The sequence below is a fragment of the Marmota monax genome, unplaced genomic scaffold, assembly GCF_021218885.2.
Source record: "Marmota monax isolate L192 unplaced genomic scaffold, Marmota_monax_Labrador192_F-V1.1 WCK01_AAM20220418_F8-fsc00163, whole genome shotgun sequence".
NCBI lineage: Eukaryota > Metazoa > Chordata > Mammalia > Rodentia > Sciuridae > Marmota > Marmota monax.
Genome location: NW_026693660.1, coordinates 2,382,376 through 2,406,065, shown reverse-complemented (window position 1 = coordinate 2,406,065; position 23,690 = coordinate 2,382,376). Strand labels below are relative to the sequence as shown.

At 34.3% G+C, this 23,690-nt stretch overlaps 1 protein-coding gene across 22 annotated transcripts in view; it reads right to left on the bottom strand.

Annotated features, from left to right (window-relative positions):
- The window catches only part of Erc1 (ELKS/RAB6-interacting/CAST family member 1), a 564,692-nt gene that overhangs the window by 286,052 nt on the left and 254,950 nt on the right, over window positions 1–23,690 (bottom strand). For all 22 annotated transcript variants that reach the window (XR_009228273.1, XM_058584138.1, XM_058584139.1 and 19 more), the window contains one exon: window positions 18,874–19,009. Coding sequence is in view for 21 of the 22 variants with exons in the window: in XM_058584138.1 (XP_058440121.1) it covers window positions 18,874–19,009 (136 nt within the window). In the remaining variant the exon portion in view is untranslated. The remainder of the gene's footprint in view (window positions 1–18,873; window positions 19,010–23,690) is intronic.

Below are 23,690 nucleotides of genomic sequence, written 5' to 3'. Positions count from 1 at the left end.
AAACATCACACCGTACAATATAAATATATACAATTATTTGATGACTAAAATTAAACTCAAAGATAGGAATTATCTCATCATTAAGAAAGGCATTAAAGTGGCAGTCTAGGGGAACAAGACTAAGTGGGGCACATTCAATTTCATTTACCTGCTCTAACTCGAACATTTCACTCTGTTTAACCAATGCAGGCAGCCCAAGATCTAGACAAGTACTCTATGCCACAGACAATGCACTTAATTGCCACCTGAAGATAGTAAAAGGACATGTGCCATTTTAAATAGTTCATATCACTTAAGATGAAAACAGTATTCTAGAGTTTTACTCTAATTAATTAATTACTATTAATTATAATTGCATTCATCAGAATTAACACAAATGGGTTTTCCTATCACTGGATTAGGTAATATAAACCTCCTTTTAGCAACTATACCTATTAGGTAAGGTCAAATTAGAACACACTTCACTTACACAGTATAAGGTTCAAGGCAGGAGTTTTGTATAACTACTGGAGGAGGTCCAGTAGAGGGAGAAGTGGGAGGCTTATTCTAATACTTCAATGAATTCATCATCTCCTTAAGTAAAAAGGCCCCCACACAGAAAGGAGATTAGGGTAAAAGTTTTGACAGTTGTCACTACAACCTCATGCAAGCAAATTAACAAAAAGTCTGGACCCTTAGCAATTCCCATTACACAACTAATACATTGGCTGAACTTAACTTATTGACATCAGGTCTATCAATATCAAGTTGAATTTCATTGCTGCTATACTACTTTAGCCTCCATCATGTTTCTCCAAAATCAAATGTTCAATAACGAAAGCAAAGAAAAACAAAAAAGGGAAAAAGAGTCATTAATAACTACTTTATTGTTCCCTTCAAACATCTCCATAAAAACAATAAAAAGATGCAATAATACATAGAAATCACTCAATAATAATGACAGATCTTATTAAGCATTTCCCTTTTTCACAAGTAGGAGGAAAGCCAATTCAGGTATCATATTCACTGTTCAAAGTAACAGCTTCCCATTCTCTCCTCCTATTTCCAACTCTGACATGACACAGTAATGAAGACCACTTATTTGAGTTACTATTAAGAGCTGCTTCCATTTTACTTCCTTTGGAGTAAACACCACTTATAGACTTTAATGCGTTCTGAAAGATGATAATGTTAACTGCTACCCATTATGCTTAATGTAAAGAGACAGTAATTATTTTCTACCTCAACCCCACTGCTTATTCTGTCTCTTCTTCCCTACCCCCCAAGCATGCGTACACATGCAGAAGATTTCATGAAAATCATTCAACATGTCAGAACTCATTTACCAACTTCTCAGATACTGAATGAGGAAAAGATTGAAGCCAGATGTATTGATAAAGTCAGGGTTAGGATAAGAAAGCCAGCCTAACACAGAAACAGAATTTGGTAACATACCAGCTATACATTTTTCATAACTTTAAAGTCTTCTCCTCTTTTTTTAATACTCCTTAGAAACTTCCCTCATTTTAATAGAGCTATTATAATCTAAATTATTAAAAATCAAAGTCAAAACAAAAGCAGACATGCTTCATTAGGAAAATAAAAAATAGGGGCTGGGATTGTGGCTCAGTGGTAGAGCGCTCGCCTAACATAGGTGGGACCCAGGTTCAATTCTCAGCACCACATAAAAAAATAAAGGCATTGTGTTGTATCCATCTACAAAAAAAAAAAAACAAAAAAAGATTCTCTCTTTAAAAAATAGAAATTATTAAAAAAAAAGAAAAGAAAAAGTAAACACATAAAATGATCTTTCATATAGTAACATTTACAGAGCATATACTACAAATATAGATTGGCTAGGGTCTCATCTTGAAAATTCTGATAGCTGGGTATGAGAAATGTGGACAAGGGCATGGGATTTACATAGCTGTAGGGCACTACACATGTGCAATGCTTATAAAAAGAGCAAGTATATATTTTCAAAATAAGATTTTGAAAAAAAATTCCAATTTTACTTATAACGACAGGGGTTGGGGACATAGCTCAGTGGTAGAATGTGTGCTTTAGACTGTGCAGGGTCCTGGGTTCAATACCCATCATCAAAATAATAATAACAGTAATAGTGATAAAAACAACTGATGTGATACATAAGAGGTGGACCCTAGACTTTGAGGTCTTAGTACACAGACTACATGCATGCCTGCTTCTGCTCTCTTAAAAAACAAAAAGAACCTTTTGGAAACATCACCTTCCAAATGCAAACTAGAGAGGAGCTTTTAGGATACCACCAGGAAATGAGTAAACTATTCATTTCACTGAAGCCACAATATAGTAGTCCACTTGAAAGTATTTTAGGGTCAAATGTAACTACTCATCATTTATTAGGGAGCCTTCTTTTAATAAGCTCAAAGGATGTGGCTAAATATTGTCACGAAATAGGGCTAACCCTAACTGTAAAGAATAGTGGGTAAGTCCTATCAATAAACAATCTTTCAATAAACTTCATTGACTTTCAAATGAAACTGAATATCTGCCAGAGGGAAAATTATCTGGAGTCCACTGCAAACACTGCAGTTTCTTCAAATAATTTTAAAGCCTGCTCTTGCTTTATTTTAACGAAGTAAAAAGTGGCATAATTTGAGGAAGGGGCTTTGAAAAGTTAGTTACACACTTGCCAACAATTTGAGTAGCACTTCCTTTGCAGGAAGAGAAATTTTATGTGTCATTACAACGACTATCCATGGAGTTGTAAGAACAGGTGCTAACTATATGTACACTTTTCCAATGTAATCCCCAACTCCATTTAATATTTATCAAGAACATCATAAAAACTTTTCTATACAGAAAAGGCCCTGCATTGCTAAGAAAAAAAATAATTTAAAAGGAAAAAATGATATAGAATTAAACATATAAGTAGGTAAAAAGGTCTAGAAAGAGGAAATCAAAATTAATTTTTATAAAAACAAGAACTTGAACATAGTAAATAATTATCTCCACAGACTATCTAAAAAGGAAGGCTAAATAGTCTTATTTCAGAAATTTAAAAAAAAACCTATCAAAATGAAAGAAACTATTTTGTAGATAGCACATATCAAATCAAATTTCAGAGAAAACAAAATGTTTCACTGGTTCTGCATCTGAGAATATGCGCACTATATATAAAGCTGATTTCCCCATCTCTATTTCCATCATTTTCACTTTCTTTGAACTTTATTCATAATATTCATTGGTCTCAGGAGAGCTAACTCAAGAAAGCCACAGCATTCTTTCAGCAGTTCCATTAATCTCTCTGACAGCAACCTCCTCAAGGTTAAATGCAGATACTTATCTTTGCATTAAATAAAAACAAAGCTCCAAATCACAACTGATTTGAGTTCCTTTAGTCCACTCTATTCAGCCTTATTAGAAGTGACTGGAACTTACAGCTTTGTTAAAAGATGTATTTGAATGGTACTACACAAAGAAAAAATACAAATAAGTAAATATTCTCAACTTAGAAAAGGTGGCATTCTTTTGTTAGAATATGCAAGGCCTTTAAAGGGACTTGAAACCCATAAAATTTTAAAGAATATGTATTTGGAGATCCAACATGGCGGCGGGCACGGAGAGATCAAGTCTCTGACCTCTTCAGCTGCGCGGGCATAGGGAGTCTTAAACCGTCTAAATGCTGTTTGCTCAGGATCACTAGGCAATGCTGAGCTAATGTGGATCTGGGGTGAACAGTCTGCGCCTCTCAGAACACACACGGAGCCCGGATCAGCTGAATTCAGGCTCCTGTTCGCCTGCGTCTTGCAGACAAACCACTGTGACTCAGCGCTAAACGATCCGGCTGAAACAACTGGTCGGCCCTTCTGAACCTGAGAAGGTTAATACCAACCGAGCCTTCATAGGCAGTGGCCACAGGATTGAGACGGGGCTTGGGAGAGCTGGTCAGGACCCACCCGTTGCATCAGTCACCTGGCAAAGGGGAACGAACTGTCACCATTCGCATGGGATACCACCATGTCAGAGAACTGATGTCACCAGAATGCGGGGGAGGAGATAACTTCATTGAAACCAGCGGCGGCAGGTGTGTAACCCCCTAGCCTTCCCTCTCCACACAGCAGGGAAACCTCAAGGGCCCCTCCCAGCTCTCCCATGAGCGCGATAGTCAGACCGAGGAAATCAGGAGCCGTGCGGGACCCGCGGCGCAGGACCCTCGGCTACCGCTCCCACCAGTGCTGACAACTGAGGTCTCTTGCACCAGCTACCGGGGGCGTGGCTACCGGAGGGCAAGCAAAATACGCTGAGGGTTCTCAGCCCCAAGCTCCACAAACTTAGGGTTTGAGGGAATGGCAAACAGGGAGAGTGTGCCCAGTCGTTCAAGAAAAAAAGGGCTCCCGGGAGCAGCAGACCTGGCGTGTAGCCAGTATTGTGGTGAGCGTCACCAGTGAGCGGGGCCAGGCTGGAGGAAAAGTGGGGAAGTGACTAGACACAAGACAAGGCCCTAGGCAATCAGGATTGGAGACCCGCGCAGTCGGGGAGGAGGAGCTGCTGCACAGTGATTGGTTCCCGCGTACTGGAAGAGAAGTTAATCGAACTCTAAGACTGCATTTCTTAATTTTTTTTTTTTTAATTTGGGGTTTTTTTTAGGGTTTTTTTTTTTAATTTTAATTTTTTTATTTTTTAAATTTTTTTAATTATTTTTAATTTTTTTTGATTATTTTTTTTTAATTTTTTTCTTTTTCTATTTTCTAATTTTTCTTTTGTCTTTTCATTTCTTTTCAATTTCCTTATTCCCCTTTCCTTGAAGACTACCTGTTTACTCTCATTCTCTTTAGTGACTTCTTCCCTTCCCTTCTAATACCTTTCCTCCCAAGCATCATGATGCTGTTTATGTGTAATTTACTAAATATGTATAGGTCAATGTTCCGAGGTGTTATATAGTGCTACCAAGTCCCTAGTTACCCCCAAATAGTTCAGACCATTCTCCTGTTAATATCCCTCGTCAGTAGAGCAACCCTCCAAGGTTGCCAAGAGATACCATCCTCAATACCATCACATCATTCGACCTAAATATAAGTCCCAAGACCAAACCACAGACCGCTATATGCCATCAGAATCTGCACACAGTTTAGGAAACGAATGAATCTGCATTAATGTGCAACAAAACTCATCATCTCTAGTCATAGTCTCCCATCACAAAAGAGAGACCCCAGAGACACAGAAAACCAAATAAATTTATAGGAGTAAACAGTAACTCAGCAGTCAAACAGAACAAGAAGTAACATGAGCAGCATGAAAAACCAAGGAAGAAAAGGAGTACAAGAAATGCAGCACAGATTAAATACTCAGGAGGACCTAGAGGCATCACAAAAATGGTCAAATAAAGAACTCAAGGAATACCTTAGACAGACGGAATGGAATCTTAAAGAGGATATGAGACAGCAAATTCAAACAATGAAAGAACACATTGAAAATGAATTACATAAACAGATAAAAGAAGCAAATAAGCATCTTTATCAGGAGTTAGAGATTATAAAAAAAATCAAACAATAATTCTAGAAATGAAGGAAACTATAAACCAAATTAAAAACTCAATTGAGAGTATCACTAACAGAGTGGAGCAAGTAGAAGCCAGAACGTCAGATAATTAAGACAAAAATATATCAACTTGAAAAGAGTCTAGCCAACTCAGAAAGGCTGGTAAAAAATCATGAGAAAAATATCCAAGAGATATGGGATAACATAAAAAAACCAAATTTAAGAGTCATCGAGCTAGAGGAAGGAATAGAGGTTCAAACTAAGGGAATGAGCAACCTGCTGAATGAAATAATTATAGAAAACTTTCCAGAAATAAAAAAGGAAATGGATGTACAAATTGTAGATGCATACAGGACACCGAGCATACAAAATCACAGTAAACCAACGCCAAGACACATTGTTATGAAGATATCCAATATACAGAACAAAGAGAAAATATTAAAAGCTACAAGGGAAAGGGGTAAACCAATAAGGTTAACAATGGATTTTTCATCACAGACGCTGAAAGCAAGAAGATCCTGGAACAACGTATTTCAAACACTGAAAGACAATGGATGCCAACCAAGAATTTTGTATCCAGCAAAATTAAGCTTCAGGTACGACAACGAAATAAAAATCTTTCATGATAAAAAAGTTAAAAGAATTTGCAGCCAGAAAACCAGCATTGCAAAGCATCTTGAGCAAAACACTACACGAGGAAGAAATGAAAAACAATAACCAAAACCAACAGTGGGAAGTACCTCAGTAAAGCCAGAGGGCAGGGGGGAAAGCTAATCATGGAGAAACAAAACAAATTAAACAAAAAAGGTAAATAATCAAACATGGCTGGAAGTACAAACCATATATCAATAGTAACTCTAAATGTTAATGGCTTAAACTCACCAATAAAGCGACATAGGCTGGTAACATAGATTAAAAAAACAAATCCAACAATATGCTGCCTCCAGGAGACACATCTGATTGGAAAAGACATACACAGGCTGAAGGTGAAAGGATGGGAAAAAATATACCACGCACACGGTCCTCGTAAGCAAGCAGGGTTGGCCATCCTCATATCGAATAAAATCGACTTCAAGACTAAGTTAATCAAAAGGGATAAGGAAGGACATTATATACTGTTAAAAGGAACCATTCACCAACAAGACATAACAATTATCAATATTTATGCACCAAATAAGGGTGCTGCGACGTTCGTAAAACAAACTCTCCTCAAGTTCAAGAATCAAATAGACCACAACACAGTAATTATGGGTGACTTCAACACACCTCTCTCACCATTGGACAGATCCTCCAAACACAAGTTGAATAAATAAACTATAGAACTCAATATCACAATCAATAACCTAGACTTAACTGACATATATAGAATATATCAAACATCATCAAATGGATATACTTTTTTCTCAGTAGCACATGGATCCTTCTCAAAAATAGACCATATATTATGCCATAGGGCAACCCTAAGTAAATATAAAGGGGTGGAGATAATACCATGCATTTTATCTGATCATAATGGAATGAAACTGGAAATCAATGATAAAAGAAGGAAGGAAAAATCCTACATCACATGGAAAATGAACAATATGCTACTGAATAATCAATGGGTTACAGAAGACATAAAGGAGGAAATCAAAAAAATTCTTAGAGACAAATGAAAATACAGACACAACATATCGGAATCTATGGGACACAATGAAACCAGTTTTAAGAGAGAAATCCATCGCCTGGAGGTCATTCCTCAAAAAAAGAAAAAAACCAACAAATAAATGAGCTCACACTTCATCTCAAAGCCCTAGAAAAGGAAGAGCAAAACAACAGCAAATGTAGCAAAAGGTAAGAAATAATTAAAATCAGAGCGGAAATCAACGAAATTGAAACAAAAGAAACTATTGAAAAAATTGACAAAACTAAAAGTTGGTTCTTCGAAAAAATAAATAAGATCGATAGACTCTTAGCCATGCTAATGAAGAGAAGAAGAGAGAGAACTCAAATTACTAACATACAGGATAAAAAAGGCAATATCACAACAGATGCTACAGAAATACAGAAGACAATTAGAAATTATTTTGAAACCCTATATTCCAATAAAATAGAAGATAGTGAAGATATCAATAAATTTCTTAAGTCATATGATTTGCCCAGACTGAGTCAGGAGGATACACTCAATTTGAACAGACCAATATCAATGGATGAAATAGAAGAAGCAATCAAAAGACTACCAACCAAGAAAAGCCCAGGACCGGATGGGTATACAGCGGAGTTTTACAAAACCTTTAAAGAAGAATTAATACCAATAATTTTCAAGTTATTTCAGGAAATAGAAAAAGAGGGAACTCTTCCAAATTCATTCTATGAGGCCAACATCACCCTGATTCCGAAACCAGACAAAGACACCTCAAAGAAAGAGAACTACAGACCAATATCTCTAATGAACCTAGATGCAAAAATCCTCAATAAAATTCTGGCAAATCGGATACAAAAACACATCAAAAAAATTGTGCACCATGATCAAGTAGGATTCATCCCTGGGATGCAAGGATGGTTCAATATACGGAAATCAATAAATGTTATTCAACACATCAACAGACTTAAATATAAGAACCATATGATCATCTCGATAGACGCAGAAAAAGCATTCGACAAAGTACAACATCCCTTTATGTTCAAAACATTAGAAAAACTAGGAATAACAGGAACTTACCTCAACATTGTAAAAGCTATCTATGCTAAGCCTCAGGCTAGCATCACTCTGGAGAAAAATTGAAGGCATTCCCTCTAAATTCTGGAACAAGACAGGGATGCCCTCTATCACCACTTCTCTTCAATATAGTTATCAAAACACTGGCCAGAGCAATTAGACAAAAGAAATTAAAGGCATAAAAATAGGAAAAGAACTTAAATTATCACAGAATAGGCAGGAAGAGCATGAGAAGAAGATCACCATTAAACAGAGACGAGAGGGGGGAGGGAAAGAGAGACAGAAGGGAAATTGCATGGTAAAGGAAGGAGACCCTTCCTTTACAAAATTACATGAAAGACGAAGTGAGGGGAAAGGGGAAAAAAAAACGAGAGAGAGAAATGAATTACAGTAGATGGGGTAGAGAGAGAAGATGGGAGGGGAGGGGAGCGGAGGGGGGGGAGGGGGGATAGTAGAGGATAAGAAAGGCAGCAGAATACAACAGACACTAGTATGGCAGTATGTAAAAAAGTGGATGTGTAAGCGATGTGATTCTGCAATCTGTATACGGGGTAAAAATGGGAGTTCATAATCTGCTTGAATCAAATGGATGAAATATGATATGTCAAGAGCTTTGTAATGTTTTGAACAACTAATAAAAAAAAATTTTAAAAAAAGAATATGTATTTGAATGCTGAATGTAATATCATCATTCAAAGTTCTTTTTAAATTTTATAACCTAAATTTTACATTTTTATTATTTATAACTCAATAATTATAACTGTAAGTAGTTAAAAGCAAAGTAAAACACTGTTTAAGACTAAAAATACATTTTAAAAGTAACCCTTAACTTATGGTAGATATAAACTAGTTGAGAAGAGAAAGAAAATGGACAATTATAAAATAATGTATAGAAAAGTGCAAGACAGTTTTTTTTAAGTTTTAAATTTTAATTTGTTATATATGACAGCAGAATGCATAACAATTTATATTATACATATAGAGCACAATTTCTCATAATTCTGGTTGTACACAAAATAGAGTCACACCATTCATTAAAAAAAAGTGTTCATGATAAAAAAACACATTACTCATTCTCCATATTTTAACACGGTTTCTGTTTTTTATTTTGTTATTGATTTCTCTTTTCATTTCACTATGTTCTGTCAGGATACAAGAGATTATCTGCATTCTTTTTGTACTTGCTAAGACTGCCTTTCGATCCTAAATTGGTCTATTTTAGAGAAGTTTTCATGTGCCGCTGAGAAGAATGTGAATTTGTTTTATGATAGATGAAATATTCTATACATAACTGTTAGATACATTTGAATAAAATTATTCTTTAGTTCTCAAGGAGAAAAAGGAAAGTGCAAGGCAATAAAGCATAAGTATACATACAGGGTTAAAGAACAATGGAGAAGACAAAAGAGTAGAGTTTATTAATAAACAGTAATTTAGGGGTGGAAATTTTATATAGAAAAACTGAAAATTCATAGTAAGAAGATTCAGCATAAGAACAAGACTAGAAAATCAATAAACTATGTTCAAAGAAAACAAGCATTATCTAAAGCATTATCTAAAGCAGAATAGCTATGCTAGTGAGTATGCTATTGAGTATTTTACCTTAAAATGGGGTTAAAACATTTTCAGGTTTGGTCAATGGGAGATTCCAAATGCTAGGTACTAGGGTCTCAAAGTTTGTCTCCCTCATCAAAATTCTTAGAGTGAAATCCAATCACCAATGCAATGGCATTAAGAGGTGGTCCCTTTTAAATGTTATTAGGTCATGAAGACAAAGCCCTCATGGACAGGATCAGAGCCCTTATAAGAGACCTGAGACAGCTACTTTGCCCCTTTTACCATGTGAAAAAACAAAGTTGCCACCTATGACACTGAAAGCAGGCCCTCAAGAGAAATCAAATCTGTTGATGCTTTGATCTTAGACTACCCAGTCTCTACAACTGTAAGCAATAATTTTCTGTTGTTCATAAGATAGCCACTTTATGATATTTTCTTACAGCAACAGAAACAGACTAAAACATAAAGCTAAGATGTATGTGACTGAGAGTTCCTGATCTCTTTAGATATAATTAACATCAGTAAAAATTTATGGCAGAATATCAAGCCAAGGTTACCAAAATCAGGTATAAGGGGGAACTGACATATAAACCATTAGTATATAACACAAAGTGAGATAAAATAAACCCTGAAATCAAAGAAGATACAAACTCTAATGGAATTACAACAGAAAGCATGATTAATTCCAACTGTAAGATTTATGCAGGCTTCCTAAAGGAGGGAGAAATTAAACCTCAGAAGATGTGTAACGGGCTAGGAGTATAGTTTAGTGATAATTCAGGGGTTACAGCTCTAGCACTGGGGATTGGGAGAGACACACAGATGGGTAAGGGAGCTCTTAAATCCTCAAATCACCATGGGTCAAATCAGTGAAGATTGCACTTCATGCAACTATTTATGCGGGAGGATCCTTTGGTTGGGATTTACCAAATTTCAGCTCTGTGTTCTGCAATTACTATAATTATAATTAATATAACATTTTTTAACATACTCAGCACACACACAAAAATATATAATATGCATATATAGTGTAAATGGAGAGGAAATACCATTTTTTATTTATCTCCTATCCTCCCAGCCCTCAGCACAATGACTACTCCATACAGGCAATTAATAAATGTTTAGCAAAGACAACTACAGATATTCTAAAATCTGATTTAATTAGATAAAATAAAATACAGTTTAAGGAAAATTAGACAACTTCAGAACTGAATTTAATTAATACAAAGCTAAATTCTGGGTAAGGGAAACAAAACATATGGCAAAATTACAAGTAAAATATCAAAAGAAGAGACACCATAATAGAACAGCATAATAGATAACAGGAAAGGGTCATGACCAAAAAGTGCCTCAATGTCTTTATTACTTATGTCTTATATCAGTGATTTTCAACTAGAATTGTGAAAAGTTTAATTTATCTATGGACCATGCTAGAAAATTTTAGATAACCATTGTAAGTATAGTCAAGTTCTAGAAAGCCATGTGCAAAAAAACATTCCTGAGAAGGTATGACAAAGATCCAAGAGACACTGAATTTTGGTGAGCACATGACAGAAAAACTGGCCAATGCAAGTAGCAGGATCAATATGGGTCTATTACCTCCAAGGTCAATAGGCAAAATGGAAAGTATCTATCTTATCCAGGGGAGGTCACTATGCTACCTCTGGGTCATTTATTTCTGATACACTGGATCAGACCACTCAACTGTGCTGTCCTCTTTCTCGGTCACTCAGTAGCATTAACACAATGTATTTATAGATGTTCATCGACACATAGTGGGCCAAATCCTGCTAAACCCATTGTAAAGCAAAAATACCATTATGTAGTCAAATGATGGAAGTCAGGGGGCTCTTCTGTACTCTCTTCTCTAGAGACAATCTTCTCCTGCCTTCTGTGATGCTGTACTCTTTCTTTTTCTCTCCCATTCAACTGGCCTCTTCATTTCAGTCTGCTTCTCAGCACCATCTCCTCCTAGTATATCCCATCTGTAAATGTTGAGGATCCTAAGGCCTCAGCTCTAATCCCATGTTCTTCTGTTAATATTTTATCTATAGATGGTACAATAATACCATCTATACCAATACCAATAATACTGTGGATTTAGATATTATATGCATACACACACACACACACACACACACACACACACGACTAGGAATTGAACTCGGGGGCATCCAACCCCTGAGCCACATCTCCAGCACTATTTTGTATTTTTATTTAGAGACAAAGTCTCACTCAGATGTTTACTTAGTACCTTGCTTTTGCTGAGGCTGGCTTTGAACTTGTGATCCTCCTGCCTCGACCTCCTGAACAATTGTGGTTATAGGCATGTGCCACCATGCCCAGTTTTAAATATAATTTTAAGCTCATTTGCAAAACTAATTTATTTCAGACTTCTCTAAACTTCAATTTGTGGTACTGGGGATTGAATCCATGGCCTTGTGCATGTGATGCGAGCACCCTACCAACTGAGCTATATCCCCATAACATTCTTTAAATTCTTCCCATAAATTCTTCCCATAATTTCACAAAAATCTTTTAAATATTCCAAATGCATTTCAAAGATTAGTAGGAAAAAATATTTTGAGATAAAAGTAATGATGGTTCAAATACCCTACCAATTTTGTAATAAACATACTGTAAAAACACCATATGTATAAAAATGGATTAAAACAAAAATATTAAACCTAGAATTTAGAATTAAATGGAAATTTCTATAACATTTAGCATATAATTAATTAGATGTTTAAAAACAACTTTTTAAAAGAATTTCTATTTACTAAATGTTAGCAGAATATTTTACATCTTTGTCTCATATAATACATTAAAATAAATTCTGCATAATCCAAAAGGATGAATAGTTACAATAAACAAGCATGTAGCATGTACAAACATTTAAAGAACTAGAAAAACTAATACATTTAACCCTGTTATAAACAGGAGATGAATAACAGAATTGTCTGGAAAGGTTAAGGTAGGCAAATCATATTTTTTAAAAGTAGTTTACACAATAAAATGAGGCAAATCAGTCTTAAAGTAAAAATAATGAAAAGGGGAAAGTATACATCAATTTGCATCAATACAAAACACTGATTCACACTAGGTTCTCAATAGAGATCCTTGTGAGGTAATTAATTGATGACATAGAAATTTCAAATAATAGGTCAAATAATAAATCGTTATATGAGAAAAATGAAGTTTCATTAAAGAAATGAAAAAATACTACTACTTTATGTGCACATAATGAACACAAATTTAAACAAAACCAAACTGATCATAGGGAAAATAATGGCTAAACTGTTGGGAGCATTATAGATCAGCTTAACCTTTCTGGGTAGGAAATTTGGGAAACACAACATTTCATTTTCTTTGACATAATATTCTTGCTCTGAAGAATGCCCTAAGGAAATAACCCAATTCAGTAAAAATTATCTGCATAAATTTGCTCAGTGAAAACTGGAAATAAAAAAAGGTCTGGCAAAAGAGGAACTTGTATAAAGCAGTGAACTTTTAATTCAATTCAATAAGTACAAGCATCATTATAAAAACACACAGTTTGTGGAAATGTAATATAATATTAAGTTTTTAAAAATAAGCTAAAATATTGTATATATTATCATTACAATGATAATAATTTTAAACTTTAAAATTAAAGCTTAGAAGAAGTTTTGGAAGGATATAAGCAAACTTAAAATATTATGTATTGGGGCTGGGGCTGTAGCTCCATGGCAGAGCACTTGCCTAGTACAGGTAAGATACTGGGTTTAATCCTTAGCACCACATAAAAGTAAACAAATAAAATAAATACATTCTGTACATCTATAACTACAAAAAACTAATAAAATAAAATAAAGGCATGCTACCCATCTACAACTACAAAAAAGAATTAAAAACAAATAAATATTATGTATTAATTTTTTGGTATGTTAATTAAAAGCTAATTTTTAAACAATATAGGCAAAGGTATAAGATAATAAAGAAATTAGGTTTAAAAATGAAAGAGACTACAAGGAAAGTATAAATATGCAATAAAATATTACTTAGAAAATATAAAAACATTTCTCAAGGAAGACGAAAAACACAAATAAGAAATACAGCTAGGAAACCAACCCAGGTTGTGGGTATAGCTGAGTGGCAGATCACTTGCCAAGCCTGCATAAGGCCAGGAGTGTGTTTCCCATAACAGAAATAAAGGGAAGGAAGGAGGAAGGGAAGAAGAAACTAAGCCAGAGTCAAGGACTCTACTTTTCCCCATTTTACTAGGAAAAATTTCAAACACAAACGAAAGTATAATGAGTAGTTAAATGAAACCCATTTCACTATAACTCAGCTGCAATAACTATCAATAATCCCACTGACCAATATGTCCCTACTTATAACTTCAATTAAAAATAATTCCCAGATGCCACACTATTTTTTCTATAAACACTTCTTTAGGTACTTCAATAACAAAATAATTATACTTAAAAAAAAAAAAAAAACTTTTTGGGTATCCTGTTAAGTGCCTGGATCTCTCCTCATAAAATGTTTTTTATAGTTATTCAAGTCAGGATCCCAGTAAATTCTAAATGATTTGCATGAAATTTATGTTCCCCAATTTTTAAAAAATCTGTAAAAAGCATCTTTCTTCTCTTTCTCCCCATTCTCATATATTAGTTGAAGAAAATGAGTTATCTGTCATGTAGAATTTTTTATAATCTGATTCAGGCATGGTGGTGCATGCCTATAATCCCAGCAAGGCCCCTTTTTTTGAGACTCTGTCTCAAAATCAAAAATAAAAAGGGCTGGGGATGTGGCTCAGGGGTTAAGCACCCTTGGGTTCAATCCCCAGTACCAAAAAAAATTTGTATTATAATCTGAGTTTGGTTGATAGCACTTCCTTGAGTAATTAACATATTTCTTTGCCTATTTTTTTTCTTAACCTGGCTCACATAAATTTAGATTTGACTCTTTGGGACATATATGCAAAATGCATCATAGTCAGAGGCTTAACATGCTTGATTTTTTTTCTCTTTCTATAAGAACTGAAAGATTTATTGATAGGTATCAACTTGCTCCACCCACTATAAAGTTCTCCATTGACATTTCATTCAATAATAATAACTCACTGCTGAGTTGCCTGGATCCATGTTTATTTAGTTAACTGCAAGAAGATAATTTTCTAAATTCTCTCATTCCTTCTGCATTCATCAGCTGTAATTCTTCAACACTGAACCTACCATGATCCACTATCTGATTTGTCTAACACAATTTATCCATAAAAGGCAAGTTAATTGCCCGATTCTTTCCCTTTATTTACCTATTTGTTCAGAATAATGAACTGGTGCTTTAGTAATCTCTAAATTATTTGTACAGTCTCGATACTAAGCTTTTGGATTTAAATATATTTACTTTAATCCACTGTACTCCAGTCCTTTTTATAAGTGCCCATACTAGGTAAATAATGGTCCCTCCATTGTTGCTCCTCTGTCCTTATTAAACAAGTTTTTATTAGTACATTCTAATTATATGTAATAGTAGTATTCATTATGACATATTCATATATGCCAATAACTTGCTCCATTTCATTCCCCATTACTTCCCTTTTCCCCTTTCCTCTTCCTTCTCCCTGACCTTCTTCCTTTACTTTAATGGTCTCCCTTCTATTTATTTATTTTTAATTGGTGCACTGTAATTATACATAAAAGTGGGATTCTTTGTGAATATTTATACATGTGCAGAGCTTAATTTGGCTACTTCATTCCCTGGTTCCTTCCCTTTTTCTCCTTTCTCTCCTTCTCCCTCTCCGTTTCCCTAGATCTATTGTTTTCCCTTCTATTTTCGTGGTTTCCCCAGCCTTTTTAAAAATTTTTTATTTTTATACTTTAATTTTCTTTTTTATGTGGTGCTGAGGATGGAACCCAGACCTCGAACATGCTAGGTGAGCATTCTACTGCTGAGCCACAATTACAGCCCTCCCCAGCCTTTTTAAAAATTATTATTATTTTTTCTCTCTAGATTGTGCTTATGAGAGAACATATTCTGTTCTTGACTTTAATAAGTTTGTGGCTTATTTCAATTAGCATGATGTTCTCCAACCATTCATTTATCAGCAACTTAAATCATTTCATTCCTATTAGGGCTGAGCAGAACTCGTGTGTGTGTGTGTGTGTGTGTGTGTGTACACACGTTTATCCATTCATCTGTTCACAGATGCCTTGGGCTATTATGAATTGCACTACTATAGACACTGGAATGCATATATCATTAGAGTATATGACTTCAGTTCTTTTGCATAAATACCAAGTAGTAGAATAGAGCTGGGTCATATAGTGGTTCTATTCCTGGTCTTTTGAGTAACCTCCATACCAATTTCCACAGTGGATGTACTAATCTGTAGTCCCACCAACAATGTATAAGTGTTCTTTCTCCCCATATCCTCCAACTCTTTGTCAGTAATTATTGTTATTTGTATTCATGATGACTGCATTCTAATTGGAATAAGATGAAATCTCAGTTTTGATTTGCATCTCCCTAACCTTCTTACATGACCTCAGTAAATTTCGGAAGCTTAATTCTTCATTATCACAAGATGCTGTACTACAGTAGTTCTCGAGGTTTGATTCGAGTACCAGGAATGTCCTTGAACCAAACTTCGAGAACCTAGGAATGTCATCATCACCTATGAAGTTACCAGAAATGCAAATTCTTGCAGCTTAAGCAAACTTACTGAATCAGACCTTAAGGTCTGGACCCAGAAATCTAAGCTTGAAAAGGCCTCCAGGTGAATTCAAGGGACACTATAATCTCAAACCCACTGATCTAGAGATCTAGGTTTAGAATATACATGTCCAGCTCCAATTCTGGAACCAGCCATTTTCTCCAAGAATCCCTAGCTTCTTTCAGGCATGAACTGTATTTAGAGAATATAGTCTAGGGCTAGGAAAACTCACTACCGCTGGACTATTATATGTAATAGCATAATTTTAAAATATATAAGAGTAGTGAGTAAAAGAACTGAGATAAGATCCTAAGTATCTTAATTGTAGGCCAGTCCTCTTTTCACTGTCTTTGAATGAAATACATCCATTTCCTTAGTAGCTAAAAGTATGGCCATCAGCTATCACTGGGACACACCTTGGAAAAGTCAGTCAATCCCTCTATGTTAGTACTCTTTTTATGTAAAATACAAATAATGCAATATATCCTATCTATCTGCTCTTAAAAACAGATTATAAAAGATTACATTAAAAAGCACTCATGGTATTATAATAACTGATAGAAACTTAGAATATCCTTGGTTTACAAAGACTGACAATAGAAAACATTAAATCAGCATCAGGGGAACACAAGAAATGATAACAGTTAAAGAGTGAACTAAAAGACAGGCTTGTCTTATTATAAAATTGGTATTTTCTATGATTTTTAAAAATGTGGTCATAGTTCAAGGAGGGAGGTTAAACTGAAACACTAGAAACAGATTGAATTGTTAACCAATTTCACAAAACATAAAGATACCAATTCAGCCTTGTGAGCAATGAAATAATTTCCTGTAAACATGCTACTGAAATTGTTAGGGGATAAAAAACCTTCCTCAACACACAAAATACTCTAAAGTAATTTAAAAAGCAAACATGTTATTTTTTAAAATGCAAGCAATAACAGAATAACTTTTAACACAAATTAAGACAAATTTAAATTTAAGACAAATTAAATATATGGTCTCAAAATGTGGATAAATTAAGCACAAAATTCATGAGAGAAAAAGCTACCACTGGGGGGAAAAAAGTGAGGAGATTTGAATTACATTTACAAATGAAAATTCAAGATGTGAAAAAAACAACACTTGACATCACTAGTAATCAGAGAAATATAGATTCCACAAAATAAATTCTTTTACATTCATCAGATTTGTATTTTTTTAAATGAGGAAGTGAAGGAGGAAGAGAAAAATGCTAATATTAACCATTGTTAATATTAACAGTTGAAAGGGTGAGGAAAAATTGATGATTCTTCTTTTCAAAAGTTGGTGCATTTGAAGTAATTTATCATTCTGTAAGAAGTATATCAGTAACAGTTATATAAAAGAGAAACCAAAAAAATAAAAATAAAAAATTTGAGTTTCCAAGTTTAGAATGTACTTGTTGCAAAGCCTAAAATCAGTTTCTAGAAAATAACTTCTCCACATCTCTCTAGTCAAAATTGTGTGACTGTGCAATTATGGTATACATACTATATTATATCCAAAGAGAAGCTATAAAGAAAGAAAAGCAATATCACAGCAGTTTAGCTGTCATACCAGGAGTTTTAGAGGATTCCAGCATGTTTATGGGATTCCCTAAAACCTAAACCTTCATTCTAAGGTATTACTGCCAAGAAAAAGAGGACAGGCTGCAGATGAGAAGTCCCAAATAAAAATCACAGCCAAGTCACTTAGAACATTGTGTGCACTTAGGTAAGTAATTCAATGTCTTTGTTTTCCTATTTGCAAAATGTGCACAATACCACTGTATTACTGTGAAGGTTAGAGAAATGTATGACCAGGGCCTACTTTAAATACTGGGAACCTAATTGGCACTTACATGGTAGCTGCTACTATTGTTATTTGTTCTGGTTAAATATCATCACTCCATCAAAGAAAAAAAAAATATGTCCTCTATGACTGTGAAATGTACTCTCTAAATTGAATATATTTTTTAAAAGGAAGGAAGGAAGGGGAAATGGAGGAAAGAAATATGGAAAGAAAAGAAAAAGGGAAATGGAAAAAAGGAAGAAAGCCACAAACTAAGATCAACAATGGTCTTTAATGAACAGAAATGGCAAACAGTTATACTAACAACCCTATAGCTTAATATAACCCACTCATTAAACTGACATTGAACTTACCAATTAAGTATGATCAACTTGAAGCAAGATGAACTTTCTCCTATGCTGAGGTGTCCTCACAAAACTGTGGAATAAAACTTGCCTTTTCTATTTAAAGCCATTCCATTATTGCTAAAAAGTTGATCTGACAGGAAGGCAGCAAGCAGGGTTAGAAAGAGAAAAAAGAGGAGGATAAAGATGAAGAGAAAAACAACATGCAATTAAGGATCAAATCTCTTCACCCAGTCCTCTCAGACTCCGTGTGCTCTGACCTGCAGCTGCTGGGAGCTGTCGTTGAGATTGTCTTCCCTCCGCCGGGCCTCCTCTAACATCTGTGCGCTCTTCTTTTTCTCCACCTGTTCCTTGTGCTTCAGATTTGCTACCTTCTTATTCTGGTCTTTCACTTGCCTATTGATAGAGGGAGAAAAATCAAGCTTTTTCATATATGTGCACAGAAAGAATATGCTATGTACAAATTTACACCAACAAAATCCAACAAAACTTCTTGGTGCAAGATTTTTTTCAACAATTTTTTTTTCTTCATATGTGTGTGTGTGTGTATACACACACACACATATTTAGTTGCAGATGAACACAATACCTTTATTTATTTATCTTTATGTGGTGCTAAGGCTCGAACCCAGTGCCTCACATGCTCTAGGCAGGCACTCTACCACTGAGACTCAGCCACAAGCTGGATTTTTTTCAACAATTCCAAATTTTTCCCTATCAAAGATAATACACTGTATACAATGATGTTCCAGTTTTCCTCTAAGGAGAATATATTTCAGCACATACTTTATCAAGCATGACAAAATTATAAAACAAAAGAAAAGCATGAGAGGATCTGAAATGATAGAGAAACCAAGTCAACCATTTATGTTGAAAATAATGGAAGCAGTCTCCTTACATTGTGACACAGATATATTATTACGACTCATTTTAACAAAGGTTTTGAAATATAACTTGAATTTTACCATTATTAAATCAATATTTCAAGCATTCAAAATGGTATATATAATATACATGTATCTGAAAATAATGGCATCAAGATCTAAGAACTCAGCTTAATAATTAGAACATTCTAAGGCTAGGACTATATAGCTCAGTGGCAGAGCACTTGCCTAGCATGTGTGAGGCACTGGGTACAATCCTTAGCATCACATAAAAATGAAACAAATAAAGGCATGCTACAACTATAAAAAAAATTTTTTTAAAGAATATTCTATCTACTTCTGAAGCTTCCATTGTACCACTCTCATATTCCAATGACTATTATTACTCTATCCTCCACTGGTAAGAGTAATCTCTATGTTAAATTCTGGGTTTAAAATCTCCTTGTTTTTATTAAAGTTTTGCCACATATACATGGACCCTTCATTTATAGTTTGCCAATTTTTGAGTTTCATAAAATTTACCAATAAATTATTTTTTTCCTTTCAGTTTGTGTTTTGTGAGTGATACTTAGTTTTCTTAATCCCCTCAATTTTTTTCTGCAGTATAAAACAATGTATATGATAACTGTTTTAGCCCATTCCCAAGGTGATGGATAACTGAGTTGTTTCCATTTCTTGCTATTATAAACAATGCTGCTAGATACAATCTAATAGAACTATGCAAGTTTCTCTAGGATTTAGGTCTAAAAACTCAACTGCTTAGTCCATACAGTAGGTACAACTTACATTCGTTTCAAGGTTTTATTAACTTATACTCTCACTAGTAGGTAATAACAATGCTTGTTATATTTCTCCATACCCACTGACATTTGATATCATCAGACTTTGTAATTTTTCCTAATCTGATAAAAAATCGTATCTCAATATGGTTTTAAAATGCATGCTCCTGACTACTGAAGCTAAAAATATTCTCATATGGTATTTGGCCATTCCTGTTTCCACTTCTGTGACTTATATCTTTTGTCCATTGTTTAATTAAGACAAATTTTCTTTAATGACATACGATTACTTTATATATACACTAATAATTTTTTAACTGTCACATGTTATGGACTATGTTCTTCCAAACTATGAATTATTTCTTTGATTGCTTTATGTTATCACTGCATTTACAGAATCTAAAAATTTTAATTGCTTCAAACATACCAATCTTCTCCTTTATAGAGTACAATTGTATGACAATTGTATGAATTCCAAATTCATAAAACTATTCCCCTAAAGATGTTACAACCTTGGTCTTTCACACTGAAGTCATTAACTCACCTGAAATTGAAGTTGAGTGGGCATGAAGTAAAGATGTAATTTCATTTTTTTGAGTATAGTGAAAGAATAAAATTTCATTTTTGTATGTATTAATAATGATTTGACTCAGCAATACTTCAAGCATTGTCACCTCTGTCATATGTAAAGTTTTTATATACATGTGTGCCCATTCCGGGTTTTCTACTCTGATATGCTTGTATGTTTCTGAGCCAACTTTATGCAACTGTAAGTACTACAGCTTTATAAAAAGTCTCAATAAATAGCAAACCAAGACTCCCTGATTTTTCCTCTTTTTCAGAACTATTCAGTGCATTAATCCTCTGGTAGGTATTAACTGGGTGATAACTCTAAGCTAATAGCATGTGGATGGAGGAGGTGGGTCACTCTGGAGGCATGCCTTTGGGGGATATATTTTGTGTCTCTGTGTCTCTGTCTCTGTCTCTCTCTCTCCCTAGCTCATAAACTTTTATTCCTCCAATTGTTCTTGTCAAGTCTTTTGGTTATGGTAGCAAAAAAGCTGACTAAACAAACACTGTGAAAAATCATATGTCAACAAGTTGGAAAATGCAAAAGAAATGGATAAATTTCTAGAGATGTACAACCTACCAAGACTGAATCAAGAAGAAATAAAAATAGATGTAAAAATCAATAATGAATACAGAAAAAGAAGCAGTAATTTAAAAAATTCTCAAGGGAAAAAAGCTCAGAACTGGAAGACTTCACACATGAACTCTACCAAACATTAAAGTAGAATAAATATTAAAAACAAAAAAAGTAGAATAAATAACCAATCTTTCTCAAATTCTTTGAAAAAACTGAAGAGGAAAAACATTTCCAAACTTATTTTAAGAGGCTAGCATTGCCTCCATACCAAAGTCAAATAAGAGCAGAAGAAAATCATAGCCCAATATATCCTGGTAAACACAGATGAAAATCCTCAACAAAATACTAGCAAACCTAATTCATTAGAATATTAAAAGGATCATTCACCATGAACAAGTGGGACTTATCTCTGGTAGGCAAGGATGATTCAACATACACAATCAATAAACAGGATATACTACATGATCAGAACGAAAGGTAAAAATTACATGATCCTCTGAAAAGACTGAGAAAAAAAGCATTTGATAAAGCTAAACATCCTTTCATGATAAAAACTCTCAATAGATGGGCACAGTGGTACATGCCTGCGATCCCAGCAACTCAGGAGGCTGAGGCAAGAGAATCATGAGTTCAAAGCCAGTCTCAGCAACTTAGTGAGAACCTAAGAAACAGAGAGACCCACTTGCTAAATAAAAAATAACAAGGAGGGCTGGGGCTGGGGCACAATGGTAGAGTGCTTGCCTCACACATGTGAGGCACTGGGTTTAATCCTCAGCACCAAGTAAAAAATAAATGAATAAGTAAAGATATTGTGTCCTTCTATAGCTAAAAATAAATAAATAAATAGATAAATAAATAAATAGGATTGGGGATGGTTGTTAAACACCCCTGGGTTTAAGCCCCAGTAACAAAATAATAAAAAAAAATAAATGAAAATTCTCAAATAAGGCATAGAAGTAATACACTTCAGTAAAATAAAGTCCATATATGACGAACCTATAGCTGACATCATACCCAAAGATGAAAAGCTGATATCTTTTCCTCTAAAATCAAGAACAAGAAAAGAGAGGCCAAAGCTGGGCATGGAGGTGTGCATCTGTAATTCTAGCAATTTAAGAGGCTGAGGCAGGAGAATCACAACTTAGATATCAACCTCAGCAACTGAAAGAGATTGTCTCAAATTAAAATTCATTTAAAAAGAACTGAGGATGTAACTTAGTGGTAAAGCCCCCTGAGGTTCAACCCCTAGTCCAAAAATGAAAAAGAAAAGCAAAACGTGTCCACTTTACCACTTCTACTTAATCAGTACTGCAAGTTCTCGCGAATTGGGTGAAAAAAAAAGAAATAAAAGGCATCCAAATTGGAAAACTTAGAAATTAAAGTGTATCAGTTTGCAGATGACAAAATCTTATATGTTAAAAACCCTGAAGACTCCATAGAATTATCAAAACTAATAAACAAATTCAATAAAGTTGCAGAACATGAAATCAACATAAAAAATAAGTTACATTTCTATATAGTACACAATGATCTATCCAAAATAGACATGAACAATCTCATTTATAACAGCATCAAAGAGAGTAAAATACTTAGGAATAAATTTAACCGAAGAAGTGAAAGTCTGCATACTGAAATCTATAAGACATTGATGAAAGAAATTTTTCAAGATACAAATAGAAAGATAGTCCAAGTTCATGGGTTGGAAGAATTAATATTGTTAAATGTCTATACCACCCAAAGTTATCTATAGACTCAATACAATTCCTATCAAAATTCTAATGGCATTTCTCACAGAAACAGGAAAACAAACAAACAAAACCAACACTAAAGTTTATACAGAACCACAAAAGACCCTGAACAGCCAAAGCAGTCTTAAGTAAGAACAAAGCTAGAACCATCACACTTTCTGGTTTTCCCAACGATACTACAAATCTACAGTAATTAAAACACTGAAATACTGGCATAAAAATAGACACCATACACCACAGAACAGAATAGAGAGCACAGAAGTAAATCCATACATTTACAGTAACGTAATTTTTGACAAAGATGCCAGGAGGAACACATATGAGAGGATAGTCGCTTCAATAAATGGTTCAGGGAAAACTGAATATCTATATATAGAAGCATGAAACTGAACCTTTATCTCACAGTACAAACAAAAATCAACTCAAAATGGATTAAAGCATTTTTAAAACTAAGATCTGAAACTTCATAAAGACAACATAGTAGAAGAAAGCTCAATGATAATGGTTTGGGCAATGATT